The following is a 24,574-nucleotide window of genomic DNA, read 5'->3' as shown; positions in this document are numbered from 1 at the left end:
CTGCTGGCGTGAGACAGGGCTGCATTTTATCACCGCTTCTGTTTCTCATCGTTATGGATGAGATATTAGTTGGAGCAATTGACAGTAGACCAAATCGAGGATTGCCTTGGAATCCTCTAACGATGGAGCAGCTAAATGACCTCGACCTAGCCGACGACATTGTCTTGCTCGCACAACGCCGAAACGATATGCAGAGCAAGTTAGACGACCTCTCCGAGAGCTCTCAGGCAGCAGGTCTCACAGTCAATCTAGCGAAAACTAAGTCTATGGTAGTGAACACTGACAACTCCACCAACTTCACAGTAGCGGGACAACATGTTGAACAGGTAGACGCCTTTCAATATCTAGGTAGCCAGACAACGCCCGATGGTGGTACCAAGACTGATATAGTCAAACGGATCAGGAAGGTCAGGGGTGCCTTTGCAGGTCTGCGAAACATTTGGCGCTCAAATCAGATCAATCTACGTACGGAAACCCGAATTTTTAATTCAAACTGCAGGTATTCATTCACCGGTGCCTGCGATACATCATTCATGCCTGGTAGCCTGATAACTGGATATCCAATGAGGAACTCCATCGTCGGTGTCATCAACGGCCGATAGCCACTGAAATTCGTGAACGTAGGTGGAAGTGGATCGGACACACTTTGAGGAAAGGAGCGAACGAGGTTTTGTAACATGTGACCATGTCCCATAGTAAATGTAAATAGTTAAAAAAAAATTGTATTTTATTTTGCATGTTAGGAGGTAGGAAATAATTGTTAATTTTTGAAATAAAATTCCCTCTCGAGACGCCGCGGTTACCAATGGCTCCATTATACCGACCGAACGGGAGCAGAGAGATCGCGTAACGCTTGGGAGTCCAGCTGAAGCCCGCAAGAGGGAGTTGCCAGCGGGCAGCAACGGGATCAAGGCTTTTGAGTTCTGGCAAGCGAGGCGATCGGACATGCCTAAGAGTGGGAGTAACGAGTTGCTTCTCCCAAGAAGGAAGTTCGTATCGACCGTGTTCCGTGCTGTGCGTAGCCTGGAAAAAACCCCGCTACTTAAATCTACCGCATTAGTCCCACGCTGCGCAAATCGTGCGAGCGGGTTCTCAACACGATTTAGGGTCGATCTGCCTTTTCGGGCGAAGTCCGTGTAAACGCCGAGGAGAGAAGGAAGAATCCGTGTCCTAAAAATAAAAAATAAGAAAACTTATCCAATTTAATTCTACTATGTGTATTTTATTCAATGACAGATACGTATTTCGCCTACGACTTGCAGGCTTCCTCAGTGTCTGTTTTCGAAGTTCGAAAACTGAGGAAGCCTGCAAGTCGTAGGCGAAATACGTATCTGTCATTGAATAAAATACACATAGTAGAATTAAATTGGATAAGTTTTCTTATTTTTTATTTTTAGGTTTCGTATTCTACTAAGACGCTCCAAAAACTTCAGAATCCGTGTGCCCTGAGGTGAAGTGTGTCCGCGAAAATAATAACTGCTATCTCGATAGCCCGTTTCCGTAAAATATCGGCGGGTGAGCCAGTACAAGGACTCCATTTCAAAAAAATGTACCCGGGCACGTGGTAGCCACTATAGTGGACGGACTAAGTGTCAGTCAGTGCGCGAAGAGTATGGAAAATCCACCCACAAGAAGAGTTTGCCCCGCAGGCGACAGCCTCGTGTCGTACACCTAAGAAGAGCCCCGCCCGCAGAACAACGGTCCCGTGCTCGCCAAGCAGCCAATGCGCGTCCCGGGAAAGTTCTACTCGTTTTACATCGGTCAGATAGGAAGCCCCCTGGGAGAAAACGGTAAGTCTACATGCTCGAATCAAATCATAAGTAGAACCAGTTTACTTACAGTTTGCAGAGAAGCACTCGACTGGAATCCACAAGGACAGCGTAGAAGAGACAGACCCAGAGGCTAATGGCGACGGAGCTTAGCCAACGACATCCGGGCTGGGCTGTAGGCTGTAGAACCTGTCCTGGCGACAGGTAAAAGCCATGGCGGGTAACCGTCAGCAATGGAGATCTCTGATTTCATCCCTTTGTTCTGACGGACCGGCGGACATGGACACATAAGTAAGTAAGTACCGTTTTGCTTCCCAACCAACAGTATGAGTTTTATTGTACGCTTATGGCGGTTTTCAAGACCAATTTTGGTCTTAAATGCTATCATAAAAGTGTAATAAAATTCAAATTGTTATTTGGGTTCTTTACGCAAACTTCAAACGCAACTAGATCGTACAGTCGGTCCACAGTCATGAGTCACACACAATTATGAGTCATTTTAGCTTTTTCTGCCGATTAATGCGTGAATATTATACTAATTGAGTGATGAAACTGTTACTCATATGTAGCATTAACAATTTGATTAATCATCAGGCGATATTCAAACGGAAATTAGCAGCTAAAGCTAAAATGACTCACAATTGTGTTTGACCCATGATTGTGGATTGACTGTAGTATCCTGGAGCTTAGTATGAATTGGTTTATACAGGGTGTTAGATAGCTTAGTGCAGATATTGCAGGGGTAAGGATCACAATTGACGCAAAAAATCCTTCTACACATATGGCCAAATCTTAATCGTTACAGTGTTATTAAGCATTTTTAGTTTTCGGTTCGTTTTGTCTTAAACTAGCTCTGGTATAAAAGCTATGCTAGCTAGCTCAATTCTGTTACTTTCATTCGAAAGCTGAGAAAATTTTGTACTGAAAATTGCCTTTAAACCTCCCACGTCATGAGATTTAGTAACTTTTTAGAAGCAAAAAGCATTGAAATAAGGGTTTCTCAAGACGTTTTGATTGAATTTCTCCTAAAAACTGACTGTGTTAAAACTGATAAAAGCTATTTACCCATTTAAAGCTCTAGTACCGTTCTACAATTTGTTTTTTGACGTAAAACGTCAAAATATTTGGATATTGGGGTGTGCTTAATCAAATACAAAAAATATTTTTTCTATTTTAAGTCAGAAATGATTGCTACTTATAGAAAAGTAGCTAAACTATTTTCGAGAAACTCTGTTGAATACTGAAGTTTTCTATCTCTTACCTGAAAGAAGTTATAGAGCAAAACAATTTTTCGATCTAGCCCTTTAATAACGCTTTGTATGCTTTTCAGATGTTCTAAGAAATTGTTAATCACATAAAATTGCACATTTTCGTCGAAGGTAGTAGAGCTCTATCTTTTTCCCTTTAGAAGCTATCACTGGTATTTTTAGTTTTTACAAGTAAAATCTCTAAGGGGGTGTAACTCGGGAGAGAGCAGCCATAAACAGCTAATCTTACTTGTTTTTTATGAACCAATTTAAGTTGTATCCCACCATTAGTTCGAATTAGTTTGATGAGCTTAATGGGGAAGCTGTTCTTGTTCATGATTTTCCATTGCTCTTTCCGGTTGATGGTATCATATGCGGCCTTGAAGTCAGTATAGATAGATGAAGGATCTGCCGCAGTGTAAATATTTGCTCCGCTGTAGACCGACCTTCGACGAAGCCGGCTTAATAAGTTCCCACAAATCTGTACGCAATCGGTGATAGTCGGCGGAAAATGATTTAGAACAGTTGAAATAGGTGGTATTGAGAACGGTGATCGCTCGATAGCTCTTATTTGTCGCCTTTTTTGTAGACCGGGCAGATAACCCCATCTTTCCACTCTTCCGGTAGCTTCCTAAATTCTAACAATTGGCCGGTGCATACAAACGGTCAGCTTTTCTGGCCCCATTTTGATAAGCTCCGTTGCGATGCCATCTTTCCCAGGTGATCACTGTTCTTCAGCTGCATGATGGCCTCCATAACTACTACGCTTATCGTTGGGGCTGGCACCTTTAGTTGGTTTCGAGGTACGATGTTGGTCTAACAAGCCGGCCGTCGTGTGTTCGAATCTCGGCTAGGCATCATCGAAATCGCTTTCCGCGTCACCAGAGTTCTCCGCCTGGGCGCAATTTGCGTGTCCGTCGAAGTGCTGCTTCCACCTATCGGTCAACTCACGATCGTCCGTCAGAATATTGCCATTCTTATCCCGACACATTTCGGCTCGCGGTATAAAGCCTTTGCGGGATCCGTATAGTTTCTGATAGAACTTTCGTGTTTCCTGAGAACAATGCAGCCGCTCCAGCTCTGCATATTCTTGCTCTTCCAGGTACCGCTTTTTCTCCCGGAAGATTTGGTTTCGCTGCATCTTCTTCTGCTATTGCGTCTTTCCACGCTCTGACGTGTGGCACTGTGCATCTCGGTCGCCGGCTCAGCCTTCATCTTCCTTTATTCATCACCAAACCAATCGCTCCGCTGATTCCGTGCTACATGCCCGATGGAGCTCTCCGCTACACTGCTGATGACTGTTTTGATGGTGTTCCAACAGTTCTCGAATGGGGACTCCAGCTCGTCTTCTTCCGGCAGCGCAGCTTCAAGTGAGTGCGCGTAGTTTGCGGTAACGTCTGCCAGCTTCAGCCACTCAAGATCTAACCGAGGCTGGCGTCGGTACCGAAAGATGAGCACAGCAAAGAATGTTGTGCTCGTGGTCTGAGTCAACATTAGCGTTTCGATAGGATCTGACGTCGATAAAGTCTGAGAATTGCCGACAGTCGATCAAAACGTGTCCGATCTGTGATTCTGTTTGATTCGGTGACCTTCAAGTGTACTTGTGTAGGAGTCTGTCCTGGAAAAAGGCACTAAGTACGGCCATGTTCTCGGAGGCGGCAAAATCGATAAGTCTTAGGCCCATTTCATTGGGTGAGTTGGTGTGTGCTGATCCCTCTAATCACCGGTTTGTATTCCTCCTCCTGGCCGGCTTGAGCATTGAATTCCCCGATGACGAACTTGATATCATGTTGATGGTCGTATTCACTCTCCGCGTAGAATTCATCCTTATCATCGGTACTTCTAAAGTGAGGATTGTGCACGTTGATAATGCTTATACTGAAGAATCGGCCCTTGAATCTCAACCTCACATTCGAGGATTGATTGGCCACCACCCAATTGTCCGTTGTGAGTTTGTGAGTTTTGCCACAGCTCTGGTAGATTGTATGTCCATCTCTGAACGTACGTACCATTGAGCTCTACGACGTCGAACTTGCGGCTCTTTAATACGTCAGAGAGCTCCCTTTTAAGTTGAGAGATCGATTCTCGGCTTGCAAAGCCTGCCACATCAAGCCCCTGTTTCGCCGGAGGACCAACCCAGCTCGAAAGAGCGTTCTTTCCCTGTCAGCATACGACCTTGGCTTCCACCGGGGTTGGTTACTTGATATCCACCAAGGTTGCTCGTATCCTGGCTGGTACCATGGGGAGGTAGGTATAGGAGTTGCTGAATAAGAGGCTGTGAAAAAATGGTTTAAGAATACTCATAAATTTAACGATCGGGATCGAACAATGGTACGGCTATTATATCCCGTAAGCATGGTCGCGAATCTATCATCGACGTTACCTTCGCTGGTTGCAAACTGGAGAGTTTGTGAGGAGTTCACTAATAGTGACCATTTGACAATCCGGTGCAGCGCAGGGCAACAAAATGCCAATAAAGCTAGATCTGAAAACCATACGTCGACCTCCGCAGTAATTTTCTCAAACCTAAACGACGAGTTCAAAGAGCTAAAATCGCAGCAGACCAAGATGCACGTAGGTTGATGTTCCAAACAGCTACTGTTGCATTGAAAAGGAAAATAAATCGGAGCAAAACCAACTTGTACAACGAGTTGTGTGGTGGCGTTGATGCCAATCCCTGGGGCGATGCGTACCGTATCGTCATGGCAAAGGTCAAAGGGCCAACGATAGCTGTGCAACTTGGTCCAGCGAAGATGAACCTCGTCGTAGAAGGACTTTTCAGACTTTAGTAGAAGGACAATGTCGAGAGTGTACAGGTGTCCAACGAGCAACGCGCACGCAGGTTGCAGAATACCTGAAAGTGAACCAGGCGCCAGGTCCAGAATTCCTAACATATAGCCTTAAAAGCCGTAATCCAAGCGTACCTGGACATGTTCAGGACGGTGCTGCAGAACTGTCACAAGGAAGGTCATCACTCGGACATGTGGAATATACAGAGGTTGATTTTATTGCCGAAGCCGGGAAATCTAGTATCGTATAGACAAATTTGTCTGCTGGTTGCACTTGGATAACCATACACTTGGAAAGGATCATCTTCAACAGGTCGACGAGTCAACGGTTGACGCTATCCGGACAGTACCCGAGAAAGCCGCAAAGTCGACCAAACAGAAGCGAAGAGACGATCGACGCCAGAAAGGCTTTCAATAGCACTAGCTGGGAGGCTATCGCCCCGTCACTGCACAGAATGAGAGTCCCTGATCAGCTATGCGGGATCCTGAAGAGTTACTTCTAGAACCGAGTATTAGTGTTTTAGACGACCAAGGGGCAGTGATCGGTTAACATTACGGCGGGAGTTCCTAAAAGCTCTATTCTCGGTTAGACGCTACCAGTGTTGCGGTACGGTGACTCTTAAACTGCCAAAAGGGGAAGCGATATAGGGGGCTCCGTAGCCGCAAGGTTACCGAGTCTGCTTTGACAAGCGAGTAGTCATGAGTTCGAATCTTAGTAGGATCAGACCACTCGATGTCAAGTAACTTTAGCATGGGTCTATTCTCAGGCCCCTGAGATGGAAGGGTAAATCCATCTTTTCTAAATTCTACATTTTCCGAAGAAGCTTCAAGACAGTGCAAAGTCCCTCCTATTTTTTTTCCTGTGTGGACTCATCACTGCGACCAGTATGGTTTGATCTGTTGTGATATCGCCCGGTTGTTTGCTGTAAGACCCGCATTTATTTTGGCTATAAGCGCTATTGAGTGAGCGATATGCTTATTGAATATTTATGCGTTCTTGTGTGTAATTGAGTACCCTTCCTTCGATGCTTTTCTCTACTTTACCCACCTCTTTCCATATGACAGCGCTGTCGCCAATTCTAGCCATCCCTGGGGCAGATAACCAGTGCATTTATTTAATATTAGGGTCTCATTTTTTGCACTGTCAATATGCCATATCGGGATAACATAGAATTCAGCACGAAGGAAGGGTAGTGAGGGGCCTGAGAATAAACCCATGCTAAAGTCACTTTGCCATCGAATGGCTTAATTCTACTAAGATTCGAACCCATGACCATTCGCTTGTCAAAGCAGACTCGGTGACCTTGCGGTTACAGAGCCCCCCAAGTCCCTCCTATAGTTAAGTGTACTGGTCAGAGGAACGCAGTGAGTCCTAGCCATGGACGACTATAATACGAGATAGTACTGGCAGCGAGGAATGAGTGGAAAAAGTAGAGAAAGCCTGCAAAGTAAACCCTAATACAAACAAGCACGCATAGAATTTAATGAGCATAGTGCTTGCTTAATAGCGATCATAGCAAAAAGAAATGCAGTGCGGGTCATCTTACTGTGTCGGTTGCTGGTACTTCTTACCCCAGCAAAAAACACATACATACATTTTTTTTCAATGTTTGTTTTATTTATAAAATCCAACTGATTGTTCAAAACTTCTTCTAAGACATACAGTCCGCTATATCAATTAGTTTTTGAGTTATGATTTTTTAAAATGTCATATTCAGTTTTTAAAAATTAGTCTTGAGAGATAATAGTCAACGAAAATGCTCATATTCAATAAAACATAGGTAATCGATCTATCGAGCGTCAACGATCGATGCATATAATCTCCATTCTTTGATGTCTTCGAAAAAACCCTCCGATTCACGGCACTCCTCGTATAGACCATGGAAAAGGAGACCATCGAAGCGAAGATAGCCGATCGAATATTCGCGCCAAAGTGCGAGCCGCTCAAGGACCGCCAGAAACTGTTTGTACAGATGTGTAAACAGAAATGCAATTCGGAATGGTCGTCCCTTCAAGCGGTCTGGATACTTGACTGCTTTAGGATTGTACGATTCAGTTGAAACTCTGTAGCTAACGAGCAGGAGAAGATCCGCTTCGCAGAGCTCAAGAATTTTCTTCTCGATAAGATAGTATAAGGTTGCCACGGCTATCCAAAGCTTCTGGGGAATCGACTGAAAACGATGAAAGTCCAATTTATCCGATATAATCCAGCAAAAGAGCTGTAGCTTTGTGTCCCGAGTGTCGGTTTGCACAAGCGGATCATCCGATAGAAGATCTGAAATAGAGGGCGGTGTAATTTCCTTGGGACGTTCGACGCATCGCTGTTCTTTGGTGTATGGAGCACCGTGGCTGAGTTTAACGGTAAGACTGAATTCTCCAACATCTTGTTTATCCCAGAGTAAGATTCCGGCTTGGCGTTCGAATACGGGAAACAGTAGTTTGGCATACTCGAATCCTTCTTGCTCGCTGCGTAGATCAATAAAATAGGTTGTCAACTCGAAAGGTTTTCCCGCCCATAAATGATGGGCAAATTCGTTGTTCTGAGATAGGAACATTGTTAGAATTTCATCACGGCTGGAGCTGCTGTCAATGGCTAAAGTATCCTGTGAAAGATCGATTAGAATAAACTATAAATTCATACTTTGTTGTACATACAGTTTTATAAGAATCAAGACTTTCTTGGAAACGATTTTGAAGGGCTGCGTTGCTTGTACCAAAGACCTCAACTGTTAATTCCCTTACGGTAGTTTTTGAGTGCTTGCGTATGAAGTTAGCAATGGTATCAAATTTGTCCTCCGGATGTCCCAACCTCATGTGGAAAGATCTTAGATTGCCGTAGTTAATAATGTCATTGCCTGATAGCGTTGCCAGCAGGGGCAATTGATGAGCTTTGAGTTGGACATGGCGAAGCAAATTATTACGATTATATTCATAGATTGTAAAACGTTCCATATTCAAAGTGCCGGAAACCCAGATGCGCCAACGGCCATCAAAAATCAAGAAATCTGTATCTTCTGTAATGATTGCCATAGCATTGTGCGAAGTTGCGTAGGCGGCCAGAGCTTGGTCACAATCCCTATCAATGGCAAGTTTGTAGGTGCCATGTTTCTTTGCTGGTTCCTCTAATGAATAACGTGTGTTATTCGGGATACTATTGCGGTACTTCGATACTAACGAGCGCAGGTTGTAAACGTTGGAATCGACTGCATCTGTTATTTTGATACTGTTTTTGTACTTTTCCGTTTGTCTCCTTTGCCAGGTAGCGAATTTCATTTGTTGTATTGGACCATCATTGAAAAACACAAGCTCCACTCCGAGTTCAGTTAACTCGAAGAAAAAGCGATCCAACCGACGGTAGACAACCTCGTAGCGGCCTCCACACAGCAGTCCTGACAGATCATTTCCACTGACCAGACCGCAGAGTGATTTTAGGTCAACCACTATTAATGGTATTCCTGTTTGTTTGCTTTTAAAAATATTATGACTTTTACTTTTATGAACTCTTGATAACAGCATACCTTTCAATTACCGAATTTCGTTCTTTATATTCACTCTGTAATATCCTCTTGGCACTTCTGTCCGGATAAAGGTTTGCAAGTGTCTAACACCCATCGCGCTCGTCACTCACTCGTTACTGACGGACTGTTGGCGATTCACTTGTCTACAGAATTTGCGTGCATATGCTTGACTAATGGTTTCGCTCACACACAATCGGAGCTTCTTAGTAATTTTACAGAGACTAAAGAGAGACTATGTCTCGGCGCCTCTGTAATCTATAGTCTCTGTGCATACCCCCGGTCATTGAATTCAAAAAAATTCGTCCATTTTTACTGGTGGAACACGAACGCTGTGCGTTCCCGAGCTGGAAGATAACAAAAGAGTATCTAATCCATATCTCATTGCGTTTGTTTTTGTTATTGAGTACCTAGATTTTTAACTTTCAAAATAACTTTTTGATATCCTTCAATGATAATCAATGCCGTAGTGAAACTAAAATTTTTTTTATTTCAAACACTGAATACAGTTATGTTATTGCTTTGCTTTAAATAACACAAGTCTTTATTTCTTTGGTCTTATAGGAGCAAAATTTTAACATTATTTTTTGTTATTTTACCAACTAAGCAAAGCCTTGGGTATAACCCTGTGATATTATCACAGAGAACAGACATCCAAGCGAAAGGTCCCCACTTGGATAAAACTTATGTCAAATTAGTTGGGAACCTATAGTGATGATGTCGCTATAGGCGCATAAAATTCTACACTAAACTCATAACAGCTAGCTTCTGGCGCTAGCATAACGCTTATAGTCCATATATACTAGCGCCAGAGGAGCCAAAGGTTGTCAGTGTGCAAATCAAAAGAATCATTTAGTTGGGAAACTATAGTGGTAGTGTCGCTAGCATATTAGGTGATTTTAATTTGAAATTTTATCCAAGAACTCCCGAAAAATTTGTTCCTGAATGGATGTCTGTTCTCTGTGATATTATTTCAGCTTTCACCGCTGCTCGGGTAGTATAACCGCACTTCGTGCAGTCGTGACTAGCTCGGACTGTATACAGTCACCCCAGTATTACGGGCCACCCAGTATTATGGGTCAGTCTATACTTTACGTTAGTTTTATACATAGAAAACTAATATTTAACCATCGAGTATGAGTTTAATAGACAGAAGGAACATTCCGCTGCATGCTTCACAGCAATACACTTAGTTCCAATGCGCTAATTTTCCTAGTTTTCCGATAATTGTCAGTAGGTTCCAATCGACCGTTGATTTGTTGTTATTTTTGCGGTTGTTATAAAAAGTCGGTAGTGAATTGTAAGCTGAATAGCGGCGTAAATTTTTATGTCTGGGCGCAAAATGGATGGGAATCGAGGGTATAGGTATGTATTCATTGAATTACGGTGAAACCACCTAGAAAAATTCATTTTCCGCTTTAATATACGAAGTTAAACAATGGCCCATAATACTGGGAGCAAAATTAACGTTTCCCAGTATTATGGGTCAAGCATATAGATCAACAGTACTCGCTGTTTTTGACTAAAATTGTAATTTGTTTTCAGTAAAACGAAAAAACGTGCAAAGAGCATCAATATACAGAAATCGAAGCACTATGATCCTGATATATTGCATCACGCTCTTGATCTAGCAAGACAAACCGAAAATGTTCAGGATGTTGCATGGGATCTAACAATCTACCGTACAGTACAGTTCCGCGTTAATTTTGGAAACCATCCAAAACTAATACGCTAGGACCAAATACTTTTCCTCTTCCTGAACTTACTTAGTTGGCTAGCCGTCCTAAGACAAAGCCTGATGAACAAAGTTTCTCCAATGCATTCGGTTGCGGGCCAACGCTCTCCAATTCTTCGGATACCGTGTACTCTCCGCTACATCTCGCTCCACCTAGTCTGACCATCTTGCTCACTGCGCCCCTGGTCATCTAATTCCTATCGGTTTTGAAGAAAATACCATCTTTACAGAATACTTGTCCGGCATTCTTGCAACTTGTGCTGCCTATCGTATCCGTCTAGCTTGTCGCTTTTTATATACTTGGTTTGCCATAGAGACCATAACGTTGATGAAGCCCTCTGTGTGATTCGAATGAACTTGACAATCCATTCGAAATCCGAACACAGAATTTAGTACCATCCATCATAAATTGAATCAGTTTGATGAGCTTCCTGAAGAAGAAGCTAAAATTGAATGTAACCTTACTTCACTCAGACAGTCGCTGAGTTCAGTACAAGATACAACAAAATTCCTAAATCGCGAGAATTACACACACACACACACACACACACACACACACACACACACACACACACACACACACACACACACACACACACACACACACACACACACACACACACACACACACACACACACACACACACACACACACACACACACACACACACACACACACACACACACACACACACACACACACACACACACACACACACACACACACACACACACACACACACACACACACACACACACACACACACACACACACACACACACACACACACACACACACACACACACACACACACACACACACACACACACACACACACACACACACACACACACACACACACACACACACACACACACACACACACACACACACACACACTCGCTGATGATGTGGCGTTGATAGTAACTGGCGAATCAAGAGAAGAGGTGGAGGTACTCGCCATGGAATCCATACATATGGTGGAAGATTGGATGGGAGAGAATAGGCTGGCAATAGCTCATCATAAAACAGAGGTGGTAGTGATTAGCAACCGAAAGGCAGTGCAGCAGGCAAAGATCATAGTTGGAGAATGCATCATCGACTCTAAGCGTGACGTGAAGCAGCTGGGCGTGATCATCGACGACCGACTAAATTTCAATAGTCACGTAGATTATGCCCGTCAGAAGGCAGCAAAAGCGATCACAGCGCTAACCAGAATCTTGCCGAATAATTCGGCGATAAATAGTAGCAAGAGGAGGCTCCTGGCTAGTGTAACCACGTCAATACTTAGGTATGGCAGCCCTGCATGAATCTCGGCATTAAGAACGAAAAGAAATCTATCGCGTTTGAATAGTACGTACAGACTGATGAGCATAAGAGTAGCGAGCGCCTACCGTACCATATCACTGGAAGCGGTCTGCGTCATTGCCGGCATGATTCCCATTGGTTTAGTATTGGAGGAGGATCTAGAATGCTACAGAAATAGAGGCCTCCGCGGAGCTCGAAAACGAACACGGGTAGATACATTGCGTAAGTGGCAAGTGGAATGGGACAACGCAATCAATGGAAGATGGACTCATCGGCTGATCCCGAATGTGTCCACGTGGATGAACAGGAAACACGGAGAAGTCGACTTCCACCTGACTCAATTCTTGTCAGGCCACGGTTGCTTCAGAAAGTACCTGCATAGATTCGGTCACGCAGAGTCACCTCTCTGTCCGGAGTGCGCTGAAGTAGAAGAAACACCGGAGCACGTAGCGTTTGACTGCCCACGATTCGGGGCAATGCGAAGCGAAATGTTTGCCACCAGCGCACAGAGGGCCCGGGCCGGACAAAAATGCCAAAATCGATTTTCGATTTTTATTGTTTTCATATTTTTCCTTAAATCTACTATCATTGAATATATATATGCCAAATTTTTAAGTAAATCGAGTAAAAACTAAAGCTTGTAGAATTTTTTGAAGATACCAAAGTCAGTAAAATTTGTTGAAATTCGCAATGCGAAAACTTTACACCCTGTGATATTCAATTCGTTTTAGTTAGTTTAAAATATTGAACACCAGCCCATGCAAAGATGTGTTTTCATAGGAAATTTTCTTGGGAATCCAATGGAATTTTTAGATTTCACAAAACATCATTGTTATAAAAGGTACAATATGAAATACACGTTATTATTTGATTTTTAAACAGTGTTTCGGTCTGTAGGACGCCATCTACTTTAGGAGTGCATACTAGTGCATCGACCGCTCATGTGTCATTTTACAGGAAATTTTGTTTAGTTTTCAAAAATCATAGTAGTATCGTGCGCCGTTCTGCGCCAAGGTCTCAAATTTGATGAATTCTGAACAGGGTTGGCACGATCACTTTGACTCGATTCATATTCATTTGACAGTACTGTTCTAATTAAGCAAAATTTGAAAAAGTTGTGCATGTCGCATTTGTAGAGCTAGTTATTATCTACAATTTTGCTGAATAAAGCAGGGTTATATTTTTTGTATTCACTGTGCTACAATGCTGCTGCCCCGTTGGTAGTCAAGTGAACGCTCATTTGGTTACCAACGGGGTAGCAACCATATAGTACCTTAAATACAAAAGATACAGCCTAGCTTTATTCAGCAAATTTGAAGATAATAACTAGCTCTACAAATGCCTCATATATAACTTTTTCAGATTCTGCTTGATTGAGACGGTACTGTCAAATAAATGTGAATTGAATCAAAATGATTGTGCCATGCCTGATTCTTTATTATTTCATCTTAAATATCTGAAATCGAACAAAATCTTTCTCTGATTCATATGTCGCTTCCATATTAGGTCATTACTTTTGTTATCCATCAATATCTTTCAAATTGCTTCAAAATTTCAAGGATAACAAGAAACACTATAGCAAAAAAAAAAAACAGTTTTCTCAAATCTGTTTCAAAACATACGTGAATATGAAATAATACTTCAAATTGAAACACAGTTATGTATTGGAAACATGAGCTTGCCCAATTTAATTTAATTTTAGTAGTTCAGTTTGTTGCAAAACACTAAGAATACATAAAAGGTATTTGCAGAAAAATAAAGTATATGATTTACAGTATTAATATTTTTAATCAACCATAGATGCACGCTATGTCCGAACGCACTTAATATTTCACTTTTCGCGACATTCACACGTGGAATATAATCAGCCGAACCATCACACAAATCATGTCGGCGCTGCAGCGAAAATGGTGCGAGGATCAACAGTCGAGTCCTTAAATAGAGTCTCATGTAATCGGTCTCGGGGAATGTTTCACCGCCGGGGAACTTCTCGTCGGAGTAGGGTAGCTTCACCGCCGGGGACTACTCGAGTCGACGATAGCAGAGTGAAAGTTGACAAAATAATAACACTCACGGAAAGAAATCCTGCGAGGGTGGCCGTGAAGGGATGGACGTTAAGTTGGTCGCCGTTCCAGCATCGGTGCACGTCTCGACAGGTGTACGGAGCGGTTTACAAACACAGCCTCCCCCCGAAGTAATACTTAACGGTAGTTCCGGGGAGGGGGGTTAAGGTCAGACGCCCGTGAGGTTTTTAGTGGGTTAAAAGGTTAAAAGTGGCCCATAATACTGGGAATGGAATATGCTAACATTTTGTTGTTCTGCAAAAAAGTATGGGATTTTGGAACAAGATTGCCTACATGACATCAATTTATGAAATATTTATAACCAATTTAAGTTAAAAATAAACTGTAAATTATTTAAATCTGTGTTTCTACCAATAATTTTATAGCATCATCATGCTTAACTGGCCCATAATACTGGGATGACTGTACCTACAGCAAAACGAGTGCGTTCCAATCTATTTTTACATTTTCATTTCGATAATGTTTCCACGCCCGCTTGGGATAGCACTCGGCAATCGCCATACTAACAGAATCCAACCACACCACCGAGTAATTAAATACCACAAAAAACATGATTCACGCCAGACTTTAAGATAATATAAAGTTAAAAAAAGCGTTTTACAATAAGCACCTCTTGTGGTAGGAACTGGAACCATTCGACATATGTAACTTTGTTTACATGTTTATGAAGAACAACCGGTGCAATTTTCGCCAAAATATTCCACCACGTTGCGGAGCAGTACAGAATGGAACTCGAACGAGTGACGTCTGGATCAAAGCTAGCTAAAGTACAAAAATGCCAAAATCAACAGCGTGTAATGTTTTGAAAGGTTATAAGGAGAACCTAGCTGTAGCAAGGCGGGAAAGAACTTACAAGAAATTCGGAACTAGGGACAGGAGAGCTGAAGAGGAAATTATTGAGAGGCGTCTAAGTAGTCCAATCTTAGTAGCTTCCATCCGGGATATGGCTGGCTAGAAGGTACGATGTTAACAGTCAAACCACGCGGAATATCCTCGTTCGAGAAGGCTATAGGTCGTACGGTGCCAGTAAACATCCGAATCTAGGTGTTTGTATGAGCAAAATTTTGACGAAACATTTGGATGGATGACGAAACCTTCGTGAAAATGCATTTCGAGCAACTTCCCGGTCAAAGTTTTGACAGTTGCAACTGGGCGTGGCGATGTGCCAGGCAAGTATAGATCATGTTTGCTGACAACTTCGCAAAGAACACCATGATCTGGCAAGGAATGTGTAGCTGTGGATTGAAGGCAAGTGTATACATGGAAGTATACTTGAAGAAACGGATTTTGCCACTCATTAAATGAAATTTTGTAAACACAAATGTAACGTTATATTCTGGCCTAGTTTAGCTAGCTGTCACTAAAGGCTGTCCAAAGTAGTGCTAGAGTGGTATGCAACTAATAATGTTGATTTCATGCTAAAAGAGATGAGACTTCCAAATTGTTTGGAGTTTCGAAATTTTGGGCAATTGTTAAACAACGTCAACAACGCGGGGGAACAGTCAACAGGGCTAAAAAAATGCGTTCAAAGTGGACGAACAATGCTAATTCAGTCGCATCTTCAACTGTGCAGGGTATGATGAATAATGCTGAATGCTGAATAACAATACTGCAATTCAGTCAGTCCGGAATTATAGGTTGTTCTATAAGATTAATTTTTAGTCAGGCTTGACAGGCCAGCCTTTTGAACATTTTTTTTATTCTCACTGCAAAACAAAAAAATACACACACACACACACACACACACACACACACACACACACACACACACACACACACACACACACACCCACACACACACAAACCCCCCTACACACACACACACGTTTTGTCTTTTATCTTTTTCCCTCTTTTTTCTTCACCACTTTTCCTCACTCTTTTTAATGTCCTTTTCGTCTTGGTCTATGCTGTTTTGCACAGCTTGATGGCCTGTTCTTGCGTCTTTTCTGTCATTTTATTCTGCTTTTGGGTATCTTTTTTTAATCTTAACGTTTTTTCTCCTTCGGTTTTCCGGTTTTATTTCCCGTTTGTCATCTTATTCTCTTCCGTTTAACCTATGTTTTATTCCGTTTTACATGCTTTTCTTTTCTTCTCTTTCTGTCCCAATTTTTCCTTTTTTATTGGCCCGAATTTCTCTGAATATATGCCAACTGATTGTTTTTCCCATATTTTCTATTTCCATATATTATCTCTTGTTTTCGTTCCGCATTCCCTTTCTTGTCTCGTTTTCCCATTTTTACACACTTTCTTTTTTCCTTCTCTCTGTCTGCTCTCCGCTGTTTTCTTTTTCTCTGATCCATTTTTCTTATTTTCCTGTCTAGTATTTCACGCTCTTTCTGAGTCTTAAATTTCTTCTGTTCCGTTTGTCGTCTTTCTTTTTCCGTATTCCCCGTTTTCATGCCCTTTTTTTCTCTTTTTCCATCTTGTTTTTGTCATGTCATGTCCGTCCGGATTTTGGATTTTTTTTTGTTCTATCACTCTTTTTCTATCTCCTTTTTCGTTCCTTCACCGTTTGTTTATTTTTCGTTCGTTTGTTTTCGTTCGTCTGTTCCGTTCTCCCTGTTATTATGTCTTGCTTCTCTGGCATGTTCAGTTTTTTTCCGTTTTATCCTTTTTGTCTTCTGTTTTCATTTTTTTCTTCCCATTTTATTTTGTTTTCTGTCCTGTTTGTCTCTTTTTGTTTCTAGTTTCCCCATTCTCCTGGTTCCGTGTTTGCCCATTTCCTTTTCCTATTTTTCTATCCCCGTTTTTGTCCTTTTTCCTCAACTTCTGTCTTATTTATCCTTATTTTTATTCTTGTTTTCGTCAATTTATTTAGGGTTCTTCCTTCGTTTCTCTCACTTTTCTTTTTTAATCTTCCGTTCTTCATCTTTTTCTGTCCAGTCCTTACGTTTTTGCCAGGTTTTCCCTCTTTTTCTCTCCTGTTTTTTTTCTTTTTCCTTTTTTTCTTTCCACTTTACCACCTCCCCTCCTCCCCATCCATCATATGACCTTTACTTACGTTTTTTACGACACTTGAATATACTAAGAGAATTTACTAACATTTTCAGTAACTAATCTCGTTTAGGCGGTGCTTGCTAGATAGAATCAGTGGAACCATTGCACTAACCCCGTAATTATCCTGTACTCGAACGGCTGACTGACTGCGAAGTCTGGCGATAAAGAAGGGTCAAGTCTTCGAAAGACCATGATTGATTCATGAGGCATACATTTTTAAATCAGATAAATATTCAAGAAAACCAAGTATTTCAGATGTTACTCAGAAATTTCTAAAAAAACAAGAATCATGAAAATTTAAAAAAAATACTTTTAAAAAAATTGCGTGTGACAGAGCATAGTTTTCCGACTTTTCTTGTGAGTTTTCCACCATCACTTAACTCAAAATTTCTACTTAGAAATTGAAAAGATCCGGTTTTTCATTGGACTTGAAACTAGACTTGAAATTGAATATGAAATCTATCTACCCTGAAATTGTGTTTGCAGTTGGACTTAAAATTGAAGTTGAAATCAGCTTTGGACATAAAATTAAACTAGAAATTGAACTAAAAGTAGGAGTCGACATAGAATATAAAGCCATTACAAATATTTTTGTCCTTCCGGTGTTGGGTAACTAAAGGGGGGCGAAAAAAAACAGAGATTTTTTTATTCGACCAAAAAAAATGCGTTTTAAGCTAATTTTAAATGTAGAAACCAAATCTACTCTTGTTTTTCATATAGACGTTATTATTTCCCTTACAATAACCTGCGAAAAGAAGCACAAAAACGAAAGAATTTTTTTTGTCGATTTTCAGAAATTCCATTGTTTGAATTTTCATTTGTGTTTCGTGTTAGAACCCAGGTAACCGCTAAGCACTGAATTAAGCTTGAAAGCTGCTCTATATTTGCAAGTTGCATGCTGCCAGATATAATTCAGCATTGTCAATGCATAGCAGCTTTAAAATGGCATTCTCAATGTTGAATTAAAATTTACTTGAAGCACTATGAAAAGCTGATTAGATGCTCTAAGCAGGCTTTATTGCCGTTACCGGCATCAAAAGAGATTTTGAACTCTGCTCACACTTGCAGGAATTCTGCTTGCGAACGTACGTGTGATAAAAGAAAAAAATGCTTCCCTCTTTTTTTAATTCTATATTAGAGAGGTTTTCAGCCTGCGGCTGGTTCGCCTCTTCTTCCCTCTCTTTTTAGCTTACGCACAATCCTGCACCGCCGATAGAATAAACATCAACACGAATCTATATGGCATATGCAGACGGATTTTACAAGAAATATTTCTATGCATGTATGCCATCACATAAAAAGAAAATAAAAGGTAGGTAATTCTCCCAAAGCGCAACTTATGGAAGAAATGTAAAAAATAAAATCTTTCCCTCCATTCCACCTCGATAAGCAAATCAAACATCCGAGTTAAGAATTTCGGTAATTTAAGTAGAGCTATTGGCAGCTGACTCGCAACTACCGTTTACAGATCAACTGGTAAAGGCGTTGCCCTACTCCTCCACTCCAAGCCACGTAATCGACAGATTGGCTGGCTGGCGGTTCAATTATAACCGAAAAAGAATATAACAAAAAAGCAATCTTGAAACGTCAACAAAGTACGCCATAATAAGCATAACAGAGAGGGAAGAAAAAAGGATGTACAATATATTTTTCGCATTTTTTTATGTTTGACGTTTTACCGTTACGCAACAGGCGTTACGTTTTATGACATTTGTAAATCTCCAAGCACTAATGTAGCCGGATATTTCGCCAAAACCGGCTTTCTAGCAGCTTTTTATAGGCATATTAAACTATGCTGCACGATATGGTGTGCACCATAGGCTAATAAAAAGCTAGATTTCTGCTTCTTTAAGTGCTCACTGGTTACTTGGGAAGTGTTAACTCCACTTGTACACTCATTTTTTCAAGTTTTGTTGGCAGTAGAGCCTACAGGTAACTGATTTTATAAATTGGGTATTTTAGCGGTATTTAAATTCTCGCATATTATGATAATATATGATGTCACTGTAAAGTCACATGAAGACTTTTTTAAATTTGATGAGTGAAAGTAATAAAAAAAGCATTTTTTTCATTTAAAATTTTTTTTTTGGATAAGACGATAGCTTATAAGTAAACCATTTTTCTTCTCAGCTCGCCTTAGACTACACAGTGGATAGATAAACTATGGTCATCAGCCGATACAGGTTTCATATGGGAGCTGTCAAAAGCTCGGTCAAAATGAAAAGCTCTATTAGAAAGATAGAAGAGAGGAAGAGAACTTCTGACATCATTTCAATCAATCGGCTTGGTGGATATCTGTCAAACAGCAAATCATTCTATTTTTGATTTTTATTAATTTTTTCATCAAATATTCACTTAATTAAAATAAAAAAAGAACTCTTAGATTCAGAAAACGACGGGCTATCGAATGAGTTAAAAAAAGCAACTTTTTTGGGAAAATTAAAATACCCAATTGGACCTCAAATGAGTATTGAAATTGGACATGAAATTAGAATTGAATTCGAACTTTAAATTGAGTTTAGCTTAGGTTTGAAACTAAACCAGACAGGGTCTGGTGCTGCAAAGCAAAGCCATGGGTATAAACGTCCTGTTGAGACCTTGACCCTTCTTTATCGACAAACTTCGCAGCCGGCTATTAAAGTACAGGACAATTACGGGGCTAGTGCAACGATCCTACCTTCTCCGGCTCCAAAAACCCCTACATGCGAATTTTCACGCCGATATGTTCAGTAGTTTTCGATGCTATAAGGAACATACGGACAGACAGACCGAAATCCATTTTTATAGGTGTAGATATCCCGCATTTTGCACTTTACTGGACACCGCAGTCTACAGGTGCGAATTGCGAAAAAGTGCGATAAAGTGAGATGTTTGTTGTAAGAAAGAGAAAGAGCAACATCGACAATGTTGCTGTTCTGTTTTGTTTGTTTTGGCATTAGATAAAATAGTCTGAATTAATCCAGGTACAGCTGCAAAGAAGAATAAATTAATTTAGTATAGTTAGTATTAGTTATTAATTTGTTATTTTAGTTAATTGGCTATCATGCGCGATCAAAAAAGGTTAACAGGGACCTATTTAAACGCTTTTTTCATTAAAAAAATTCTTAGCAGCCAAATTTCCTACCTTATTGACAAATCATTTCAATTCCCGTAATTGATAAAATGAATATAAGTCACGCAACGCATTGTTGTTATTCTCCTGGGGAAAACCTTCCATGACCAATTGAAATTCTTGCAGAATGACATTTGTCGTGTCGTCCCAGACAAATGCATGCGCGCTCATTGCTTAAACTTTGTTGTGATTTCGGGTTCGGACGAAGGAAAATTTTTATGGACGGATTCAAGAACGGTACGACGAATTTACAAAATAAAGTTAGTGAGGTTATATCAGTAAAATTCTTTTAATGATCGCTTTTTAGTGCAATTAAAGTGCACGGATCGTGTGTTTGAGTCAAATCAGTACAGGAACTTTTAGATTATAGGTTCAAATCCATCCAAGTAATGATGGACATTGAAGAGGCTTTCCTTATTAACGGGTGACAACTAAAATTTTGGAATTTTTTCTCAAGCTGTCGAAAAAAGATAAAGATACATGAAGAAGTTCTGATTTACCGAAATTAAAGATACATTATCCATTGTTGAAAAAAATTAGTGTACATTTGAAAACGGTCCGTAATCGGCTGTTCGGCGCAGCTTTCGATGGACGTCGAAACAGAAGCGTTGCACGGCCGTCATGTCAACTTTGTGAATGCATCTCTTGATTCTACCAATCAACTGTTTGCAATTCGTGGCTCTTCAGTTATTTTTGTACACCAAGGATCTCAAAATCCCGAAGAAATCTTCGATTGGGTGCACTGAGGCAGATTTTTCGGGTCGTGGTTTTTGGGTCGAAATGGGATCGAATGAGTATTCAGGAACGATTGTGTTTTTTTTGGCGTAAAGCGATGATGCTCTATCCGGCCAAAACACGTATTGTCTATCTGCATGATGTTTTTGTAGAAACGGGATTAAAATTTTCATGAAACACACCGGCTGGTGCACATCTTATTTGATAGGGTTTGCTGCCGAAGTCACGAGAAAGAGAACGATGTCCTTCTGTGTCCATAATTTGGGTTGGTCTTCCACTACGCTGCTTACGAATAGTTGCTGGGCATCTTAGGATATGGTAAACAGTCGAAGCCGCAACATATTTGCTTTTTAAATGTTGTACCGTATACTTTTTGCCGAGATTTCTGTGGCAGTTCGCAGAAGTGTACAATGCGCTCCCGAAATGCTTCTTGTTTCGACGTCATTTTAAGCAAAACTAAGCAAGCATAAACAAAACAAAAAATATTGACAAAAACAGGAGAGGCATGTCAGTGCAAATGGTTATTACTTTGTTAATTTTCAATAGGATTGTCAATGGCAAATATTATGTTCTTTTCAAATATATGGTAATATTTGGTGGTTTCTTAACGATTTTTCAAAGTCGAAACGTTGTATAACGTTATGACAAAATGGGCCAAAAGTTTTAATTTATTTCTTCCAAGTTTATTATATGACGCTAACATATATATTTTTTAGATATTTATATAAAATCGTAACAATTTAGCGAGCGTCAACGATTGATTCATACAATCTCCATTCTTTGATGTCATCGAAAAACCCTTCCGATTCACGGCACTCCTCGTAAAGACCGTGGAAAAGGGGACCGTCGAAGCGAAGATATGCGACCGAACATTCCCATTGAAACCCGAGCCGCTCGAGGGCCGCTAGGAACTGTTTGTACGTTTCCGTGAACAGAAATGCAATTCGAAACGGTCGACCCTTCAAGCGGTCCGGATATTTAACTGCCTTGGGATCGTACGATTCGGTTGAGGCTCTGTAGCTAACGAGCAGGAAAAGATCCGCTTCGAAGAGCTCAAGAATTTTCTTCTCAATAAGATAGTATAAGGTTGCCACGGCTATCCATAGCTTCTGGGGAACCGACTGAAAACGATGAAAGTCCAATTTATCCGATACGATCCAGCAAAACAGCTGTAGCTTCGTGTCCCGTGTGTCGGCTTGCACAAGTGGATCATCCGATAGAAGGTCCGTAATAGAGGGTGGTGTAATTTCCTTAGGACGTTCGACGCATCGCTGTTCCTTGGTGTATGGAGTACTGTGGCTTAGTTTAACGATAAGGGTGAATTCCCCAACATCTTGTTTGTCCCACAGTAAGATTCCGGCTTGGCGTTCGAATACCGGAAACAGTAGTTTGGCATACTCGAACCCTTTATGCTCGCTTCGCAGATCAATGAAATAAGTAGTCAACTCGAAAGGTTGACCGGCCCATAAGTGATGGGCAAATTCGTTGTTCTGAGCGAGCAACATTGTTAGAATTTCATCTGTGTTGGAGTTGTTATTGGACGCTGACAGGTCCTGTGGAAGAATGTTTCTATGAGCGTGTATTGTAAATTTGAAGATTGCAGTACATACGGTTTTATATGAGTCAAGACTTTCTTGGAAACGATTTTGAAGAGCTGCGTTGCTTTTACCAAAAACTTGTACTATTAATTCGTTTACAGTGGCCTTTGGACGCATACGTATAAAGTTAGCAATGGTATGAAATTTCCGCTTCGGATGTCCCAAACGCCTGTGGAAAGGTCTAACTTCGTCGTAGTTAATGATGTCGTTACCTGATAGTGTAGCCAGCAGGGGTAACTGATGAGCGCTTAGCTTGAGATATTGAAGCAAATTAGTACGATTATACTCATAGATCGTTAAACCTTCCATATCTAAAGTGCTGGAAACCCAAATGCGCCACGGACCATCAAAAATAATAAAATCTGTATCGTTAGTAATGACTGCCATAGCATGATGCAAAGTCGCGTAAGCAGTCAGATCTTGGTCGCAATCTCTCTCGATGGCAAGTTTGTAGGTGCCATGCTTCTTTACTGCTTCTTCTAACGAATAACGTGTGTTACTCGGGATTTTATCCCGGAAACTGGCTACCAACAAGTTCAGGTTGTAAACGTTGGTATCGACTGCATTTATTATATCGTTACTCTTGTCGTACTTTTGTATTTGTCTTTCTTGCCATGTAGCGAATTTCACTTGTTGAATTGGACCATGATTGAAGAATACCAGATCCACTCCAAGTTCAGTTAACTCGTGGAAAAAACTATCCAACTGACGGTAGACTACCTCGTATCGGCCTCCACATAGCAGTCCGGGTAGATCTTTTTCACTGATCAAACCACAAAGTGATTTTAAGTCGACCACTATTAACGGTGTTCCCGTTTGTTTGCTTAAAAAACCGTGACTTTATTAAATTATAAAATTAAATAAAAGTATGCCTTTCAGTTACCGAACTTCGTTTTTTATATTCACTCTGTGATATCCTCCATGCACTTCCGTCCGGATAAAAGTCTGTAAGTGTCTAACACCCATCGCGCTCGTCACAAGTGAACTGATCAACCAACGTTTGCTTACTAAGTATTGTCCAATCGTTTATCGCTCTCAAGCTTATTTCTCAACGAATGGTGATGACTGACTTTTGTTTATAGAATTTGCATGCATGTTTACATAACTAATTCAGTGAAATGCGTAGCTCACAATTGAAATAACTGAATGGCACCGTTTTTCTGTTTAATACGTTTGTATGCGACTAACGAGTTAAGACTACTTTAAAGAAACACACAAAAAGCGTTTGTTAGGATTCAAATGAGTACATAAGAGCATCGAAAACAGTTAAATGTGTTCGCTTTTACTGTTTATGTTTCATGCATGCTCTTGAAACGAAAGCATCGATGGTGGATGGATTATATAGAAGTAAATTTTATTTGACACTAAATCTACCGTCAGTAGTGTTCGACATCGGAACGAAAATTGAAGTCCGGGTTCCGGTCCGGTCCGGTCCGGTAAAAAATCGGAACGAAATTTTTAGGTCCGATTTCGTTCCGGTCCGATTTAGCTCTGTTCCGGTTCCGGTCCGATTCCGGTCCGGAAGTCCGAAATTGTCCGGATGCAAAATTTACCAATTTATAAAAAATAGGTAAATGTCAAAGGTAAAGCTTTGAATGTGTAGAACCTTCTGTAACTTCTAAACGCTAACCGGCCTGAAATGGATCATTTAAAAAATTGAAAAATGCGGCACCATTAACTGGTG

The 24,574-nt window shown here is 40.9% G+C and overlaps 2 protein-coding genes across 2 annotated transcripts; both read right to left on the bottom strand.

The window, feature by feature from the left end:
- Window positions 1–7,595: 7,595 nt before the first annotated feature.
- LOC128739498 (uncharacterized) lies at window positions 7,596–12,500 on the bottom strand. Its single transcript, XM_053834992.1, has 3 exons — window positions 12,451–12,500; window positions 8,461–9,211; window positions 7,596–8,408 (listed from the first exon to the last, which is right to left on the bottom strand). Exons 1-3 carry the CDS (start codon window positions 12,498–12,500, stop codon window positions 7,596–7,598), a joined length of 1,614 nt encoding a protein of 537 aa, XP_053690967.1.
- Window positions 12,501–22,032: 9,532 nt separating this feature from the next.
- Window positions 22,033–23,856, bottom strand: LOC128739497 (uncharacterized). The gene is made up of 3 exons (XM_053834991.1): window positions 23,774–23,856; window positions 22,990–23,713; window positions 22,033–22,845 (listed from the first exon to the last, which is right to left on the bottom strand). The coding sequence occupies exons 1-3, from the start codon at window positions 23,854–23,856 to the stop codon at window positions 22,033–22,035; spliced, it is 1,620 nt and encodes a 539-aa protein (XP_053690966.1).
- Between the last annotated feature and the right edge of the window lie 718 nt (window positions 23,857–24,574).

This window comes from Sabethes cyaneus, chromosome 3, assembly GCF_943734655.1.
Source record: "Sabethes cyaneus chromosome 3, idSabCyanKW18_F2, whole genome shotgun sequence".
NCBI lineage: Eukaryota > Metazoa > Arthropoda > Insecta > Diptera > Culicidae > Sabethes > Sabethes cyaneus.
The sequence above is the reverse complement of the archived record's forward strand: the minus strand, read 5'-3'. Positions and strand labels throughout refer to the sequence as shown.